We start from the raw sequence: 19,526 nt of genomic DNA, 5'->3' as shown, positions 1-19,526 counted from the left end.
CGAAAGTTGAGAACCACTGCTCTAAAAGTACTGGATTCCATTGGATCTTGAAATTTAGGCAGGGCAACTTCTATGTAGAACTTGGATAGGGACAGTCAGCAGATTCCAGGTGCTACAGGCTATATCACAGAGGAAGAAACTGGCAAGACAACTTCTGAGTATTCCTTGCCTAAGAGCACCCTACAAAATGTATGGGGTCCCCATAAGTCAACAGGCAACATGAAGACATACACATGTAGACCTCCATGTTAGTCTGCCCCAGAAAAGATCTTGTGGCATACTTCAAATTCATTTCAACATGAACCATCTACTTCCACAGATCCCTGGGGTAAAATTTGAGACTCTTACCCAAACCTTGTGCACTGAGCATATATATCAGAAGCTCTAAAATAATATCCCATGTATCCAAGGAAGTGGATAGCAATCCACCTAGACTCATGTTAAAATGAATGTTTTGTTCTTACCATGAAACTCTTGTTATAGTGAAGACCTGTTTTAGTGAAGGCCTGTAGCCTCCATGTGTTTTGGATTTCAGCTCCTACAATTGCTGATTATTGTACAAACTGGTTAGGAGTTTCAAACTTCTGGAGGGCCACAAGTTGTGCAGACCTGTTGTAGTGGTATAATTACCACTGACAGAAACAGGAAGGCATGAAGCCTGATCTCAGTTCAATGAAGCATCACTACAGACCAAATGTTTGCTCAATAAACTTTGAACTTATGCCCAGGCTTAAAGACCATGTGAGTTTATCGTGGGTACGTGGTTTGTTCCAAATGACCTATACTCCAATTGATATTACAAGACAAGAAGCAGTGAAAGTATCTGCTGCAGTTATGACTACAGTTGCATCATCTTTTAAAATGCTTTAGGAATGCTGAACATATTTCACATAGTCCTAGTAAATATTCTGTCTTCCCATCCTATTCCTTAGTAACCTTGATGGAACAGTTGATTCTTGGCTTTCCCCTCCCCCAGTCAGTGTCCTATGCTTTTAGGTTGATGTCCTTGTCCACTTCTGTGGCTGATCTTTCAGTCGCTGAGAACCATTCTTTCACTGACATGATCACAGCGATAATAGCATTTCCTTTTTAAGAACAGGAGCTCAGCTGAGCCCATTCTGAAAACCAGGTCTAGGGTTATCTGTGAAATTTCACTCAAATCGCAAGCTTTGATAATTCGATAAGCTGCCTGTCATTTTGAGTCAAAACACAAGGTTATTTGATCTCCTGTTTGCATTTCTGGGGGCAGAGTGCATCAAAGACCATCAGCGCAGACAGGTTGAAAGATGAATTGTATGGTGGTAACTCAACCAAGCAGCTTTTGGATATACTCATTGCCCGTTACGAAGTGATTATCTACCATTGACTTGTGGAGTTTTATCTTTTGATTATGGCTACTATTTAAAGACTCTGAAAGGCACTAACTTATATTAAAAGAAATGAAGATTCAGAAAATAACAGAAAGACTATCCAGATCTTTTCTTGAATTAACATTCAATGGTTTAGAGCACTGGTTGTCAACTGTTGGTCCCCAGATGTTTTGGCCTACAACTAGGATTTCTGGGAGTTGAAGGCCAAAACATCTGGGAACCCAAAGGTTGAGAACCACTGGTTTAGAGAGACTGTTTTAGATGTATGTAGATACCTAAGGACCTTAAAGCAGCCACCTCTTCCTCTACGTGGTGGTTCCCAACCTTTGGACCTCCAGATGTTTTGGACTTCAGCTCCCACAGTTCCTAACAGCTGGTAAGCTGGCTGAGATTTCTGGGAGTTGAAGTCCAAAACACCTGGAGGCCCAAAGGTTGCAAACCACTGCTCTACTGTATGCCATATTTTTTCTTTTCATAATTTATTATTTCATCTAATCCAGACATTAGCACAAGCTGAGGTTTAGATGGTCATTTCAAAGACCTGCAGACATTGCTACCACTGCTCCCTTATCCACCAATCTCCATCTGCTTTCGCGTCTACTTCCACTATTCTCTATCATCTTCCTATTGCAACCATTGTGGAGACCAGATGGAGGATGGTGCTGTAGGGGTGCGTCTCCCTGATATGGCATTTTTGTCACTGCAAAGCATATTGGAAAAAATCTAAAAGTTTGTACGGAGCATATTTTGTTAGAGACTGGGAGATAATGGGGAGCTACAATGGGGGGCAACACAATTCCCAGCGTACTCTAAATTAACAACCAGTTTGTCTTCATTCTGCAAAGGAGAACTGGAAATTGGGATCAGAGTATGGTTCTGATTCAAGTAAACAGAGCAATCAAAAAGGTCTGGGCTTTAAATTACCGAGTGTATTGGGGGCACATTTAAAACCATATATACCCTGAAATATTTATATGTAAAAGGACTGCTGTTTTTTAACGGCTCAGAAAACACTGTGATATATCACCTTAGGTTTCCATAAGTCATAAATTACTTGAAAGCACACAAAAAACTGAACCATCCAATCTTACATGCCATATAATATTTGAATGGCAAATAATCCTACTTGTGTTCATGTTACTGGTGTCTTCTGGAGGAGAGTATCAACAAGCAATGAGTAGAGTTGATAAATCGCATAGCTCAAACATAATTCAAAGCTGTCAGAGATGATGAAAAAGTTTCTATTTCTTCCTATCTCTGGTTCTATCCATGTTAAACAGACCTTAATCTAATCTTAATTACAAAACAGAATAGTGTCTCATACAAAAGAACAAAAACAAGGTTTGGTGTTTGGATTTTTAAAACCTTTTTTTCAAGCCATGGATGATTATATCCATGGGCTTATAGGCTATCCATGAGGACAAAGAAATCAGCAATCAATATTGCTCTCAGCCTAGAGACAAAGAAAGGAGCAAGATATGGAACTAGGACTCTATTTGTTTCTACAGCTAGAAGATGAGCAAAAGGGAAGTGGCTGTCTGAAAAGTTGGGTATGAGGCCATCAGCTGTGAGGCCTGATGTCAAACTACAAATAACAGCTACAAGTAACACATACAATGTATTTCTGACAGGATTTCAGAATAACAAGGTATATGCATCACCTCTTTCTCCAGTAGAATATGCTTTTTCCCTGAGATTGCTTTTTCTTTCTGCTTCCCTCCTTATGTTCTTTGGAAATTATACTCGACATGGGTAACAATCAAAGTCTTGCAAATTGTCTTTGAGCTTGAGTACATTTGGTTTAGTGGAAGGTAATTAAGAGTTGATATTTATCTGGCAGGATTTCCCTCAGCTGATAAAGCTAATTCGTTGATGGCTTTAATGATTCCATGGAAGAACACAATCCAGCAAACCAATGAAGCAAAACAATTTCTTTCCGACCTGTGATTAAACAGATGCCAAACTGCCCAATTACAGACTCGTTTAAATAAAGGAACTATACTCCTCCTATCCTCTGGATACAATAAAATATGACCTTTAGTTTTTTCCTCAGTAGCCAGATTGCAGTAGCATAACAATGGAAAGTAATAGTGGAACTCACTCTTTTGGAGGATTTAGGTCTTCTGGTCTGGTCTCAAAGAACTGAAAGACTTCATCACACTGAGATATGTGAGGGGGAAGCCTCACCAATGCCTGTTATGTACAAAAAAGAAAAATATTAAAGAAACAAAGATATGTAGTAACAAGGATGAAAATAGTATCATCATTATATATATTATTCAAAGATACTAGTAAAGTGGAGAGGGGAAAGAATTTGCAAACAGGATTGCCCAGAACATTAAGTAAAGACACAACTTAGATTCAGCTGAATTTAGCATCTGTGCATTTAAGATACAGCCTGCCATCTTGTTGGGATGGAAGAAGCAACCTGTGGCTCTCTAGATGTTCTCTGATAACAAGTCTAATCAAACTTAACCAACAAAATCAATATTGAGAGATGATGATACTGATAGTCCAAAATAATCTAAAACAGGCATGGGCAAACTTCGGCCCTCCAGATGTTCTGGACTTCAATTCCTACAATCTCTTACAGCTGGTTTCCTGCCCATGCCAACTCTAGAGGGACACACATTCTTCAGTGTCCTGTTGAGCTGAATGTTTCTTAGGGTTAAGGGTAGATTGAATACAGAGCTATGCTTTCTTGGGGGGGGGGGGCAAAATGTGAGAATGGTGTGGAAAACATGTGGAAAACACGTCACAAGGCGGAGTGACCTGCATGGGCTAGAGACAGGCATAGATTCAACCTGTTGTTTATTGGTTCAGTTGTTTCTGATTCTTCATGACTTCATGGACCAGCCCATGCCAGAACTCTGTTAGCCATCACCACCCCAACTCTTCAAGGTCAAGCCAGTTTCCATTATAGGCAGGCATGTAGCCGGGGGGGGGGGGGGAGGGCTTGAGGGGCTGCAGCCCCCCTCCAAAATTCTCAGGGTGGTCCGCGAGAAGGCCTTACTGGTACATTATTTAAACTGTTATGTTTATTCATATCATGATCTGATCACCATGCTCAATATATCCCATATGCATGGGGGTATTGGGGTAACAATACAAAAGGTTTGCTAGGGTAGATCCTCTCTCACTCAGACTCTCACTCAGGCCCCTAGGGAGAATGGCTACTGTTAACTATAGTTCAAAAATATGATTTCCAAATTCCACATTTAAGTGATGACACTTAAGTTGTGAGTATTTCTTTGTATAACATGTGAGAAACAAAAGTGAGTAAAGAAAATGACAAAGCAAATGAACTTAACATTTTATGGTCTAAATCCACTGTTGCTTCCACCTAGAATATACCAATTGAATCAATGAGAATTTGGTAAACAAACAAATACATAAGTTCTACTGATTCAATGGTCTCCTCTAAATGAGATCAGCTGCTTCGAGTTTGCTTTGTGGAGAGAAAAAGCAGGGTATAAATAAACATAATAATTATAATTATTATAATAATACTTTAAACTATGTGAAGTATTTTAAAGAAGGAAGTGACAACTCTGTGGAAAGACCTTCTAAAACTATGTTTAGGTGTTATAAAAGAAATAAAGTTGATCTTTCTATTACAAGGAACTCATGCTCCGTATTTAAAAAGAAACAAGATCAATTGCTTTGGATCAAAAGTGTTCTGTACTTGCACCACTAGAAATTTAAATCACTTCCTTTGACTTTATAATCTCATTTCCTTTGTAATTGACTTAGAAATTACCGGTTGTAACTTTAATTCAATGTAGCTGAAAATAAGACAAAACGTCTTTTGTTCTTCACAATACCTCCAATTAATTTACTTTAGATTGATACTTTCCTTGTTCCAAAAAGCACTGTACTGTACTGCATTATCATTTGGGGGCTTGGTTAAAGGCTGAGCCATATGCTTTGATCATTATTTTGTCCAAAATGTCAGGACTATATTTGGAAATATGGCCATTAAAAATGTTAGAAATATTTCATTCCAATTTCTCAAGGATAGCGTTTATATAAGAAAACAAATAGTCACACAAGATCAAAAGCACACATTTTGTTGGCATTTTTAATGGCTCAAAAAGTGCAAAATACATCATGCGATCTTTCAAAGCCCATTAACTTCTTCACTGGGGAAAGAGGATTTTTTAAAAATCATAAGTCAAGAAATATTGTGCTGTGTATAGCAAACTTGTTTGGCAGTCTAGGAAGTACTCCATTTTGCCCAACCTGCAGATAGAGGAGGACAGGTATACATTTACAGCTCATTTCTTATCATTAAATTGAAAGCAAAACACACAGAACCCCCACAGCATAGTTAGAGGCCATTTTGTGCCTCTATATAGGCAAATTTGTGACTATACAGAGGTACAAATTGACCACTAACTATGCCATGGGGTGTTCTGTGGGTTTTGCTTTTAAATAGTCATTTCAGGCATTTGGACCACAAATGCATTCTTGGAATATTTCCAGACATTAAATAAGTCAACATACTTTTTCTCTCTCTCTGCAACATAGTAAGAGCTATATTATAGCAATAGAGTAGTAAGTTGTCTCCTTGTAAACAACGGCCTAAAAAGGAATCTTTTCTGCTGCACATGCTAGCCACATTCATGCCTAATCATGTTTCAAATTCAGTTTTTAACAGAGGAAGGAGATACACACACACCATATTTACGGCTCACCTTTTTTGGCTAAATGACAAAATTCAGGGGGTGCTTTACGTCATACAGTAATTTTAGTGCTGACCTATAGCAAAAGGGGAAGGTGCTTCAGGAGCTGCACCTGGAGCTCCTCTTTGAGAGACCACATCTCTAATTCAATTGCCTTAGCTCAATGCTATGCAATCCTGGGATTTGTAATTTGGTGAGGCATCAGCATTCTCTGGCAGATAAGGCTCAAGACCTTGTAAAACTATATACTAGGGGTCTTCCAGATTCGTAGGATTTGGCAGCTGAATCCCTGGAAACAGGGCGGGCAGAGGAAGTCAGAGACCAGCAATAACAAGGCTGGTCTTCGGCTGAATCAGCTGCCACGAGAGAAGAGCAGCCACGTGTGAGTCCCTCCCCTAGTCTTGCCAGAGCCAATCAGAAAAAGAAAGCAGATCACATGTCTTTTTGCAAAGCTGGCATTTGAGAGAGAGAGATGTGCTAGCTCCATGTGCTTCAGTGCCACTGTTTATGTTGTACTCCAGGCCAGGAAACCCTCTGACTTCAAACACCACACAGCTGAGTAAAATGCAAGCAGTTTATTGAAGATAATTAAAAGCAGTAGCAATAAAAAGCAATCCACAAAAATAGATAAATCCGAATAGGTAGAAAAGATAGATAGGAACAGATAATCCAGGAAATTAGTCCATCAGAGTTCATGAAAACAAATACTGGCACTTCCAAGGCAAAACACCAAAGAACTTGAGCATGAACCAAACAAGGCACTTCAACATGAAAATGACAAGGCATTTAATACAGGAATCTATCCAGGGCAAGGCTTCCAGGGATCTGGGACGAGATCTTGACTCAATTCCAATGTTGTTTCGTCTGGCTACAGATTCTGTACTTGACACTTTTATCCCCTAATTCTACTCTATATCTCAAGCGGCCAGGAATGGGTTTCTTCTCATCCTTGAATCTGCTATCAGTCTCTCTGCAATCTGGCAGAGCGTCTGAGAGCCTGGTTTGTTTTTCTTTGCTGACTGAAAGCACCTCCCCTATTTACTGGCTCATTAATTTCTGCAGCTGGACCAGGCGCCGAGACTTTCTCAAGCTCAAAGCCTTGGGAATTCTCTAGTAGCAATTCAGGCCTAGGGAACAGACCATCGTCCCTAAACCCTTCAGGAACATTCTCATCAGAAGAGTCACTTTGAACATGAATCACATTGTCATTCTTTGTATCTAGAGCAACCTCATCATTAGACACATGAACCTCATTGTCACTCCCAACATCCAGAATACCCTGATCATTAGACCCAATCACAGGCTGAATTCCAACTGTTTAGTGATTTGGGAATTGATTGTTTTTTGAGAATTCCCTTTTCTTCTGCATTACATTTTCTTAATAATAATAATAATAATAATAATAATAACAACAACACTTTATTTGTACCCCACTACCATCTCCCCAAGGGACTCGGGACTCGGTGCGGCTTACATGAGGCCGAGCCCAAATACAATAATACAAGCAATAAACAACAATACAAGCAATTAAAATAAAAAACATAGACAATAAAATATACAACATTATCAATAAGACAACACACAATTAAAAACAGTGGGAAGGCCAAATATAAAATTAAAATTGGAAGTAATGCTGGGATATGAATGAAAAGGTGATAGTGGTGTTTGTGGAAGGGCATACGAGCAGACCTAAAGAAATGTAAAGTGCTTGGAGGACAAAGTGCTATGGGATCATTTTCTTAGTTAAATATATTTCAATCCCCCTTTTATTTTCCTAGTAATTTCGCTAGGGAGTCAAAGCGTCACCTCTTTATTTATCCAGAATTCAGGATGAGTAGTCTTATTCAAAACACTTGGGCTGAGAACTATTTTGAATTTCCGATTTATTTGAATTTTCAAATACCTATACTCACATATACATAGATAATGGAATATCTTGATGAGAGCACTCAAATCTAAATGTGAAATTCATGTATGTTTCTAATACATCATATACACATTGCCTGAAGGTAATTTTGTGCTATATTTTAATATGTTTATGCACTGAAACAAAGTTTATGTCCACTGAAACATCACAAAGCAAAGTTGTCACTGTCTCAGACATTCATGTGGACAATTTAGTGTTTGTAATGTTTATATGTTCTAATGTGCATTTTAATTTTAATTTTTAAATTTTAACTTAAATGTATTTTAATTGTTTGTTGTTCAAAGGTATTGAATTGTTGCCATATATAAGGCCATCTTGAGTCCCCTTCAGGGTAGAGAAAGGCGGGATACTAATAGAGTAAATATATATATATATATATATATATATATATATAAGGACTATTTTGAATTTTGGAATTACAGAAGAAGGATGTTCAACCTATATTGGAAAACATGTTATTGATGGTGTCACTACACTGTCTCAGGTAGAAAAAAAAATAAGGAAGAGGCGCAAAAGGGAAGAAAGAAAATGTTGTCTGATCTATGTCTCACTCATTATTATTGTGGGTACACTCTTATTTTTAGGAAATGGAAAACAGATTTTTACTTAATGTTTTTAATAAGAACAAAGGCAGAGTGGAAGAAAAGAAGACTGCGACCATAGCTCACCACTTCAGTTTCCCCAAAGGAGCAGGAGACGGGATTAGAGAGCTTTACTCTGTCGAAACAAGCCTCTTGGTACCTATTTGTTTACTTACTAAATGTATGTTACCTCCCATCCCCATTAAATTAGTGTTCAAAGCAGCTAACAATGAAATACAAATAAATTAATACATTTTATAATTAGAATGAAATACTTCACTAACTAATGAAAGCAATAAAATAACAGACCTTCCAATAAAAACACAATCATAAGAAGAAGTAAAAGACCGCTATCTTGGGTGTGTAAAGAAAAGGAATGGGTAGAGTAACATGCCTCCAGATCCCTAAGGATGAGCAAATAAAGGGAATTAAATTTGGGCAAATCTGGGTTATAAGAAAGCTTATGGAAGACACATTGCACCCACATTTAGTGGAGATCAATTTGTCTACAGCAGTGGGGAATCTATCAAAACCATGAAATGCCCTAGTATGACAAACCTAAGAAGAAGCTCTTTATTTTATATGGACTACAGCTGCTAAGATGAAAGAACAAAGCTGCTTCAGATGGACGGGTTTTGGAAGATTTCAATTCACACAACAAGAATGCCAAGCCTGCAAAGAGAGCAATCACCCACAGAATTCCAGTGGGCAAGAAACATTCAAGTGTGGCACACAGCATCTTTCTGATTAACAGCAAAACATTCAGGTTTCTGTTGTTTATGTGTAGACATGAAAAGACCTATCCCCTGTTCCTTGACTTTGCATCTTAAAGTCTGCCATATCTCTGACAGAAAGAGGCTAATAACTGGAGCAGAGCTGTTTACTCTACCCTCTACAGAGTACTGAAACCTCATACAGCCCTTGGGAGGTCTGCTAAGCAGAGGTAGCATATTCTCATTCTTGACTTGAAAAAGTTCCCCACATCATTCTTCTCCAGTCTTTTGCCCTCCAGATGTAGGGCTACAACTTTCACCATGGCCAGCAAGATTTGGCATTCAGAATGGAGATAACAGGGACTATAGTCCAAAACATCCAGGGTGTATCAAGCTAGGAAAGGCCGACCTACACAATCTGAATTTAAAATTATGTTTTGCTACAATACCCTTCTTTACATAGGTTTTTGAAATGAAAACAGTAGTTAGAGTGTCAAACTTGATTTGCATCCCTGGTGCTCATAATCTGATTTGCATCCCCAAAATTCACTTATCTAAAGGTCTCTCAATTATTTCACAAATTGATGTGTAGATGTGTCCATGAACCTCCAAGTTACCCATCAAGTTCTGGTGCCCCATGAATTTCATACGGTTTTTTAAGGCAAGGAATACCCAGAAGTGATTTTGCCTTTTTCTTACTCTGAAATAGAGTCTGGTGTTCATTTAGAAGCCTATGAAATGACTCAGATCCAGACCATTTGACTAACAGTATCTTCACCTACAAACCAACTTTGTCATTGGAGGCAGTGGGAACAAGAGAGAGGGGCTTCTTTGTGATGGCCCCCCTCCTCTGAAAGTCCCTCCCTAAAGAAATAATCCCCTCCCTCCTCTCCTTCAAAGAAAAAGCTAAAAACCTATCTTTGCTCACAAGCATATGGAGTGGAGAAGGATTAGTTGAAGAGAAACAACTACCACACTCAGACCTTGTTAGATCACATTAGCCCATTTAACAACTTTGGCTATACAGTCTATGCACACATTTGTGAAATTTTGTGTGGTTTTGATATATTAATTCTCATGTTTTATATTCAAGTTCTATGTTGGTTATAACGTTCAATTGATTATGTTTTATGTATTGTCGAAGGCTTAATACATGCAGGCGAAACGTCAGGAGAGAATGCTTCTAGAACATGGCTATATAGCCCGAAAAACCTACAACAAGCCAGTGATTATGTTTTATTTAAATTGTAGTTGTTATGCTTAAATTGATCTTTATGTGGGGTTATTTTGGGCTATTATATTTGTATTTACTATTATTGAGGCATTGAATGTTTGCCTTTTTGTTTGTTGGAATCGCCCTTCCTGCAAATATTAGATCGACCCCCTCCTTGCTGGCATTCCGGAGGAAAGTAAAGATCTGGCTGTTTGAACAGGCATTCGACTAAGCAGTGTGATTGATTGACTGACTATCAGAACACGGAATATTGGATAACGAGTTTGGATTCTGATTTCATTGATGAGACCTGATGGATTTGTTATAGTGATGTAGTGATGTATTGATATTGATGTTTAATGATTTGTGATGCTATTGCTTTTTAATGCTTAATGATTTTGTATTGTGTATACCTAAATTGTTGTAAACCGCTCTGAGTCGCCTAAGGGCTGAGAAGAGTGGTATACAAATAAAGTAAATAAATAAATAAATAAATGGAATCCACCCTGAGTCCACCAGGGGAGATAGGGTGGAATATAAATAAAGTTTTATATTATATTATACTAAAATCTTGGTTAGCCTTCTCTTTTCCATACCATAGATATGGAATGTAAATCTATCTTCATTTCAACCACTGCATGGTTTTTTCCAGCCCAAGCTGAAGTTTGAACTTTGCCCCGTATTGATTAGACAATAAAAGGAGTCTGATTCCACTAAAAGGAAGTGCTGTGGTAGGTTATTCTGACAGAGAAAGTAAACAAGGCCAAGATGAATATTGTCATGGAGTGCCATTGTTTGTAGCCAACACTGATATAAGACTTTTTCAAAGATGTATTTCTTATAGTCATCCAGGATGGTCTGCTTTTTAAGTTAATTGCATTTCAGATAAGTAACCAGCTTCTGGTTTCTGGGGGTCAGAGGTGGCCCTTCCAACCTTGGAATGAATTCCTATCTTCTGAGCCACATGTCTGTTCAGTGAACCCATGACACTATTTCTTATGCTCATGTTTTGCACAGTTCCTGACTGAACAATTAATGTGGCGGATACAGTGCTTGTGGATGGTTATGGGCAGCCCTTAGGCCTTGATCTAACAGACAGCGCACCAATTGTTACAAAGAAGACTTGATCTCATATGATAAGATTTTAATTCCATTTCCTTAGCCAAAGGGTTCAGAATTAATTACTTATTTTTTGTTCCTTCAGATGTCTAAAATCTGGTGCAAGCCATTAGCAATATATTTCAAGAACATTGTTTGCCCTGTACCAAAAATGCTGAACTAATTTTAGAAAGGCTATCAAAGTTCCCATTAGTCAGCAAACGATACTGCAAGTGTCACAGCATTGTTTCTATGCAACTATATTCAGTGCCGCATTCACTGTGCACTATCAACTGTCCTCTAAAAGGAATTCTTACCCTGCAGTAATCATCAATGGGCCTTAGTCTCTTCACAGCTACATCTCGAATATGACTTCTTCGGAACAGGATTTTGCCTGCAAAAAAAGAGAAGAAGATGATGAGGGTGACATTCGCTGCTTATCCATTTTGATTTCTGCCTTTGCTTTCATCTTTGAAGAGACTATACTTCAAAATAATCCAACAAGTGAAATATTTTCAAAGCATCAATGGCTTCTACATATTGTAAATGTCTGCACTTTCCTTGCCTGGTTCCCCAAACAAGAAGTAAACTACTAGGATGAGTTTGAAACCAATTAGGTTTTTTTGGTCAGGTTGTAAAAATGGCCAGAAAAAAAAACAGGTGATAAAACTTCACCATAACCTCATTTACTCAGGAGTAAAGCTGTAATTTCCTTACATTGTGATATGGACATAATATAGTAAAAGAGGACTTTTGCTAACTGTGAGACACTCCTTAAGATGGCAAAAATTATACTAGGAAGGACATGGAGAAAAAGATGTGGAACAAATGAATATAAGGGGGAATCAAGAAAGGGGAAGAGACAACATTGGACACTCAGCTATGTTGAATCCATTGTATAGAAGAAACATGAAGAGATGAGTTTGTGAAAAAAATCATGTCAGACTTTTTGATGCAAGCAAAGTCTATGGGAATCCCATTTTCAGCTTAGAATGGTCACCAACTGGCAGTGTTACATTTTTTCATATCAGGAGTGACTTGAGAAACTGCAAGTCGCTTCTGATGTGAGAGAATTGGCCATCTGCAAAAATGTTGCCTAGGGGATGCCCGAATGTTTTACCATTCTGTGGGAGGCTTCTCTCATGTCCCCACATGAGCAGTTGGGGCTGACAGATGGGAGCTCACCCTGCTCCCCAGATTCAGCTCCCCGGATTCGAACCACCGACCTTTGGGTCAGTAGTCCTGCTGGCACAAGGGTTTAACCCATTGTGCCATTGGCGGCTCCTAGTGTTAAATGATTCCCTTTCAAAGCACCTTTACAGTGAAAGTTTCCCAAAATATATGAATGTATCAAAATATTTCAAGACCTAGAACAAACAGTTGAAGAAACAAAAAAAAGATACATCTGAGCATGTCCAAATTGCGTTTTCCCTTCCCACAGAATAACCTGGGACTCTTCCACACTACTCTATTATAGCACTTTAGTTGCCATGGCTACATCCTATGGAATTCCAGGGTTTATACTTTGGTGAAGTAGTGGAATGCTCTGGATGAGAATTGTAAATACGTCTCTCTAAACGGCAAATCCTACAACTTCATAGGACAATGGTTCTCAACCTGTGGGTGCCCAGAGGTTTTGGCCTTCAACTCCCAGAAGCCCTAATAGCTGGTAAACTGGCTGGGATTTCAGGGAGTTATAGGCCAAAACACCCGGGGACTCACAGGTTGAGAACCACTGTCACAGGACAAAACCACAGGAGATGAAGTGGTGTCATAGTGCTATAAATACATAGGCAATAATGTAGTCACTATCAATATGTCAACAGAACTATTACCTGTGGTTTCCTAGTAAATCATCTTAAACCTCGTAAGCAAAATTATGCTAAATTTTGTTAACGTGTAGAATTCTTATATCCACCTGGATGTGATCCCTCAACAAGAGACTACATGGGGAAATTACTTCACATCTATTACACTACAGGCTGCACACAGCAATTTGCCGGACCGGAACTTAACTCTTCCTGCCAAATCACTGGCTGATGCTGCCTGCTTTGGCAAGACGCATTTCTGGTTCCCAGGATAGGAAAATGACTCTTGGGCTCTCAATAATGGTTCGTTGCTTACAGGACATCAGTTCAATAGGAATTGGCACAGTTAGGTCTAGCAGGGCTAAGTGACAGCCGATGTAATTTCCTGTAGTGTAATATAGTTCCTCAGAGTTAAAAATATCTGGGTTGTTTGTCCATGGATGAGAACATCCCCAAGGGCAGGGATGTTTCTTTGCATGTTCCCCTGACTCTAGACTTCTCAGGGAAAGAGAAGCCTAACAACAAATAAGGAAAAAGAAAAAAGAAAACATCTTCCTGTAATAATTCAGCTAGTGCTTAGTGAAGCCTTTCTAAAATGGTGCCACTAGAGTCAGCTCAAGACATTTAGTAGCTCTGAGGCACACTAACAAATGTTGCTGCATCACATCTACTAACTCTGGTCCCTTCCACACAGCTGAATAAAATCCCACATTTTCTGCTTTGAACTGGAACATATGGCAGTGTGGACTTAAATTTTTATTTATTGTGTCAGGGGCAACTAGACCATTGTATTACATTTCTAACAGAACAAAACAAACAGACAGACAAAACACAAAGTTTGCAAGCTTGGTAGTTGATTAAATGTCCTTTGACCAGAATCTGGCCACTTGGAGTGCCTCTGGTGTTGCCGCAAGAAGGTCCTCCATTGTGTATGTAGCAGAGCTCAAGTTGCATTGCAGCAGGTGGTCAGTGGTTTGCTCTTCTCCACACTCGCATGTCGTGGCTTCCACTTTGTAGCCCCATTTCTTAAGGTTGGCTCTGCATCTCATGGTGCCAGAGCGCAGTCTGTTCAGCGCCTTCCAAGTTCCCCAGTTTTCTGTATGCCCAGGGGAGGAGTCTCTCATTTGGTATCAGCCATTGGTTGAGGTTCTGGGTTTGAGCTTAAATAAACCAATTTAAATGGACTTAAATAAACCAATTCAAAGCATATATTGTGGGATTGGGTTGTTGTGAGTTTTCCAGGCTGCATAGCCATGTTCCAGAAGCATTATGGAGAGAGAGAATGCTTCTGGAACATGGCCATAAAGACTGGAAAACTCACAGCAACCCAGTGATTCCACCCATGAAAGCCTTTGACAATACATTGTGGGATTTTCTGACTTGATATTCTGGGTTATATGGCTGTGTGGAAGGGCCCTCTGATGTTAGTAGTTAGGCAGCTTGTTTTGGCACAGGCAAACAAATCCATCTCTAACAGTGAAAATAAAATAATAACAAATAACTAATTATGTGGTTCACTTTCATGAAACCCCAAAATCGAAGCCTGCACAGTAATTGGATATGCTTCTTACCACCACAGGAACACATACGTACTACTCTCCTGCCATTCTTTGTGCAACTTCTGGGTTCTGTTTCCATACAAACCCTCCTATATAGGCAATACAACTTAGTAAATATATCATGGTTTTGCCAGTATTTGGTACAATCAAGAATGGGCAAGGCTTAACTACGGGCAGAAATCTTTCCTTGACATTGTTGCATTACAAGGCTATGCCAAAGAATAAAGGCATTTTTATTTTAGGTTTGTGTGTGTTTTAGTTAATAGGGAAGAATTAAACTGCCCCTCTTAAATATTGCAAAGCAATTTGCTACAGCTCTGGAAGTTTTATACATGTTACATAAAGAATGAACAGTTTCTCTTCTCTGGTTTCCCCATTTCCAATCCAAGCCACAAACTGAAAGCCAAGCTAGTGGTGACCATATTTTTGAAAGTATAAAGCAACCAAAGGGCTCCTGAAATTGTAATTCTGCATGCCTAAATGGATGGTTTACAAAGAGGGCTAGTTGCTGCCAAGAGCTTCAAAGTACTATAATCAATATGAGCCTTTAACATGAGAAACAAGGTAAGTATAATGTTTTGTGATAACTACAAAGTCAAAAATAGTAATTTCTTTAAACAGATGGATGAGATTCCATGATAGGTTCCATCTTCATTAATTCCTTATATGTCACTTAAAATTATATATTTGATAATTGCTATTTTCTTTTTCTTCTTGAGAGAACACTTTTGTAAGAATCTCTAGATTCACTATAGCACAACTCTATGGTCAAATTATGCCAGAGAAAAAGAAGGAAAAGACCTGGATAAATAAATAGCTGTTACTCAGATTTTTTTTATTTCAATGGTAGTCTTTTCTCCTATTGTGCTCTTTCCCCCTTCTGTCCCTTCTTTCATCTGCCTCTCACTCGCTCTCTCTCTCTCACACACACATTCATGAGAATATAATCTTCCTTATTTTGAAATTGTTTGAAATGTACCTAATAGGTATGAATTATTTCAGCCCCAGTGGTGCAGCAGGTTAAGCCACTAAGCTGCTGAACTTGCTGACTGAAAGGTCAGCGGTTCGAATCCAGGAAGTGGGGTGAGCTCCTGCTGTTAGCCCCAGCTTCTGTCAACCTAGCAGTTCAAAAACATGCAAATGTGAGTAGATCAATAGATACCGCTTTGGTGGGAAGGTTAACAGTACTCCATGCAGTCATGCTGTCCACATGACCTTGGAGGTGTCTACGGACAACGCTGGCTCTTCGGCTTAGAAATTGAGATGAGTACCACCCCTCAGAGTTGGACAAGACTAGACTTAATGTAAAGGGCGACTAAAACGATCAAGGGTCTGGAGAACAAGCCCTATGAGGAGCAGCTTAAAGAGCTGGGCATGTTTAGCCTGGAGAAGAGAAGGCTGAGAGGAGACATGATAGCCATGTATAAATATGTGAGAGGAAGTCACAGGGAGGAGGGAGCAAACTTGCTTTCTGCTGTCCTGGAGACTGGGACGTGGAACAATGGCTTCAAATTACAAGAAAGGAGATTCCATCTGAACATTAGGAAGAACTTCCTGACTGTGAGAGGTGTTCAGCAGTGGAACTCTCTGCCCCAGAGTGTGGTAGAGGCTCCTTCCTTGGAAGCTTTTAAACAGAAGCTGGATGGCCATCTGTCTGGGGTGCTTTGAATACAATTTTTCTGCTTCTTGGCAAGGGGTTGGACTGGATGGCCCACGAGGTATCTTCCAACTCTATGATTCTATGATTTACACCTTTACCTTATTCCAGTCACAGAATCTGTTTAGTTGCTTTTCCTTGCATAGATTTTGGGCTTAGTGTGAAATCCCTTTACTCATAAGAAAGAACAAGCTATTGCTTAAAGATTTATTGAAGGCCCAGAACATTGAATAATTTCATTGATTGCCAAAATGTTTGCGATAATTTGTACTGGCCAATCCTCAGGAAGGGATTTCTGGCAATTCAAATCAACTTACTAATTGAATTCACTCTTAAGCCCCCATTAGATTTCCCTTGGTTTAAAACAAAGCAAAACTAAATAAATTGCCCCGACCTCGCTACTGGCACAAATGGGAGAGTGAATGAATGAAAAGTCAAAAAAATTGGGAGTATCTTCCTCTCTCTCCCATCCCATTTTTAAAGGAAGGTTCTTTCTCTTCTTATCTGCATTATTTTTAGGCAGAGATATATAACTGGAATGGAGGAACAAACATCCTTTATTCTGCTCACCATGAAATTCCTCCCAACTCGCCACAGGAAAATGAACACTTGAGCCTCTGTTACATACAATAAAATTCACAAACAGCCATGTCAGGCAGGCTGTTTGAAGTCCCTGGGCCATCAACAAGAGGGAACCAGAGGTTGGGCAGACACAAGAGTGTGTTTTGTGGGCAGAATGGCAGTTTTATCTTTCTCATCAAGGCATGACCAATAGCCAACAAGCTGCACCGCTTAATAATTTATACCACAGACTGCCGTCTTTGCAGTGTTATAGGGGAGGTTAAATGACACCAGCAAATGTGCTTAAACATTGGCTAAAGATTGAAACCTATTTCTCAGGGAATAAGAACAACTGGCAAAAGAAGGACGCTGCAGTGTAGTGACAAAGTGCATGTACTGAATGCAGATGGGGTTACATTCAGGTCTTGATGTCTCCAGGTATAGCTGCCATTCACTTGCTTGAATTAATGGATATTACTCCCACTCAGGCCCCATCTACATTGCCATCTAAAATCCACATTATCTGCTTTGAACCGGATTATACGGCAGTGTAGACTCATATAATCCAGTTCAAAGAAGATAGTGTGGATTATCTGCTTTGATCTGGATTATATGACAGTGTAGATCCAGTCTAAGCGTATGTTACCATCCTTTGGAATCCTCTAAACTACTTCCGTATCACCTCAGTCAACACAGGGATACGTTACTGGGAATAATGGGAGTTTCAATCCAGAACCTTTAGAAGGAGAGTTAGGAAGGTGACGTGGTTTGAACGCTAAAACAGGAACCTAGGAGACCCATCTTCAAATCCCTGCTCATCCATGTAAACAGACTGGGTGACCCTGATGAAGTCATCCTCTCTCAACCTCAGAGGATGGCAAAAGCAGGCTCCTTTTGAACAAACTTTCAGACAATTCCATTTTTCAGACAATTAAAAGTAAAGATTTCCCCTGACATTAAGTCTAGTTGTGTCGAACTCTGGGGAGTGGTGCCCATCTCAATTTCTAAGCCGAAGAGCCAGCATTGTCCATAGACACCTCCAAGGTCATGTGGCCAGCACGACTGCATGGAGCGCTGTTACCTAACAACCAACATGGTACCTGTTGATCTATTCACATTTGAATGTTTTTGAACTGTTAGGTCGGCACAAGCTGGGGCTAACACCGGGAGCTCACCCCATTCCCTGCATTCGAACTGCCAACCTTTTGATCAGCAAGTTTAGCAGCTCAGCGATTTATGCCAATGTGCCATCAGGGGGCTCAGCTTTCCTTAGGGTCACCATAAATCAGAATTAAAGGCACACAACAACAAATTTAGAGGGTTTTGGATTGGGGATTACTGAAGATATGGCTTTTCTCATGAAAGATACTCTGCACGCTATAGCTATTCTATAAAACCAAGAAAATGAAGTATTTAGCTGAAAGGACATTTCAGCAAAGGGAAGACAATCTGTCACAGAGATCAAGTCCCCTTATCACAGTAAGAATCTCCATGCCCCATGGAACTGTCACATTTCAACAGCCTTTCCCCCAATGAAAGCAAAAGCACTAAGAAGCTTATCCCAGGATTGCTGTTCTGGTCAATTACTTCCTCTTGTCTTGAAAGGAAAAGTGTCCTGAGCAAAGGTGACAGTTGGATTTTCTCCAGTATAATTCAGTGATAATGTGATTTTTCACTTCTCAGGAAGGGGAGCACCAAATGAACATTATTTTCTTTCCTTTCTTCATTTTCAAAAAGGCAAATCGGTAGTATCACTAAAACTTAGTATAGATGTGAATTAACAACAGTGTTCTTGGATCTAGACAACTGAACCTAAAGCTGGAGCAATTATGGAAGCCAAACTGGACAGGATGCTAGAAAAACACAAGCCCAAACAAACTCTCCCTTCTTTCCAAGCAGAACCAAAGAGAAGCAGCAAATCCCCAAATACTGCCTGCCTTTGTTTCCTTGAGCTCCTGCTCTGTGCAAGGTTGGCTATCGTTTACAGAATCCTGACACCAGGAACCTCATATAACCCTCAAAAGGTGGTCAGTATTGAAAATTTGTGGTCTCTAGTTCCAGCTCCCTGGTGATGGATAGATGCCACCATCTTCACAAGGCACATGAATTAAACACTCTCCCTTCTGTCCACAACTGAGGGATATGCGAGTCTGTATGGATCCGAGCTCCTGCCTGAAAACATCTTACTCCCTTCTTTTTAAAAGCATCCTTTATTTTCAGAATTTAGGAGGCAGGATGTCCAACCTACTTCCAGCCAAGGCCAGGGCCAAGCTTTCAAGAGAAAATCCAAGCTTCAAGCATGTCACAAATCTTAAAGTGCCCACTGTGGCTATTAAAGGCGTAAGTGAAACATG

At 39.6% G+C, this 19,526-nt stretch overlaps 1 protein-coding gene across 3 annotated transcripts in view; it reads right to left on the bottom strand.

Moving 5' to 3' along the window:
- The window catches only part of SH3PXD2A (SH3 and PX domains 2A), a 320,633-nt gene that overhangs the window by 182,440 nt on the left and 118,667 nt on the right, over window positions 1-19,526 (bottom strand). For all 3 annotated transcript variants that reach the window (XM_060768325.2, XM_060768323.2, XM_060768324.2), the window contains exons 4-5: window positions 11,905-11,981; window positions 3,472-3,563 (exon numbers count right to left, since the gene is read on the bottom strand). In XM_060768325.2, the coding sequence (XP_060624308.1) occupies window positions 3,472-3,563; window positions 11,905-11,981 (169 nt within the window). The remainder of the gene's footprint in view (window positions 1-3,471; window positions 3,564-11,904; window positions 11,982-19,526) is intronic.

The sequence above is a fragment of the Anolis sagrei genome, chromosome 3 (genome assembly GCF_037176765.1).
Source record: "Anolis sagrei isolate rAnoSag1 chromosome 3, rAnoSag1.mat, whole genome shotgun sequence".
NCBI lineage: Eukaryota > Metazoa > Chordata > Lepidosauria > Squamata > Dactyloidae > Anolis > Anolis sagrei.
Note: the sequence above shows the minus strand (reverse complement) of the source record. Positions and strands in the feature narration are given on the sequence as shown.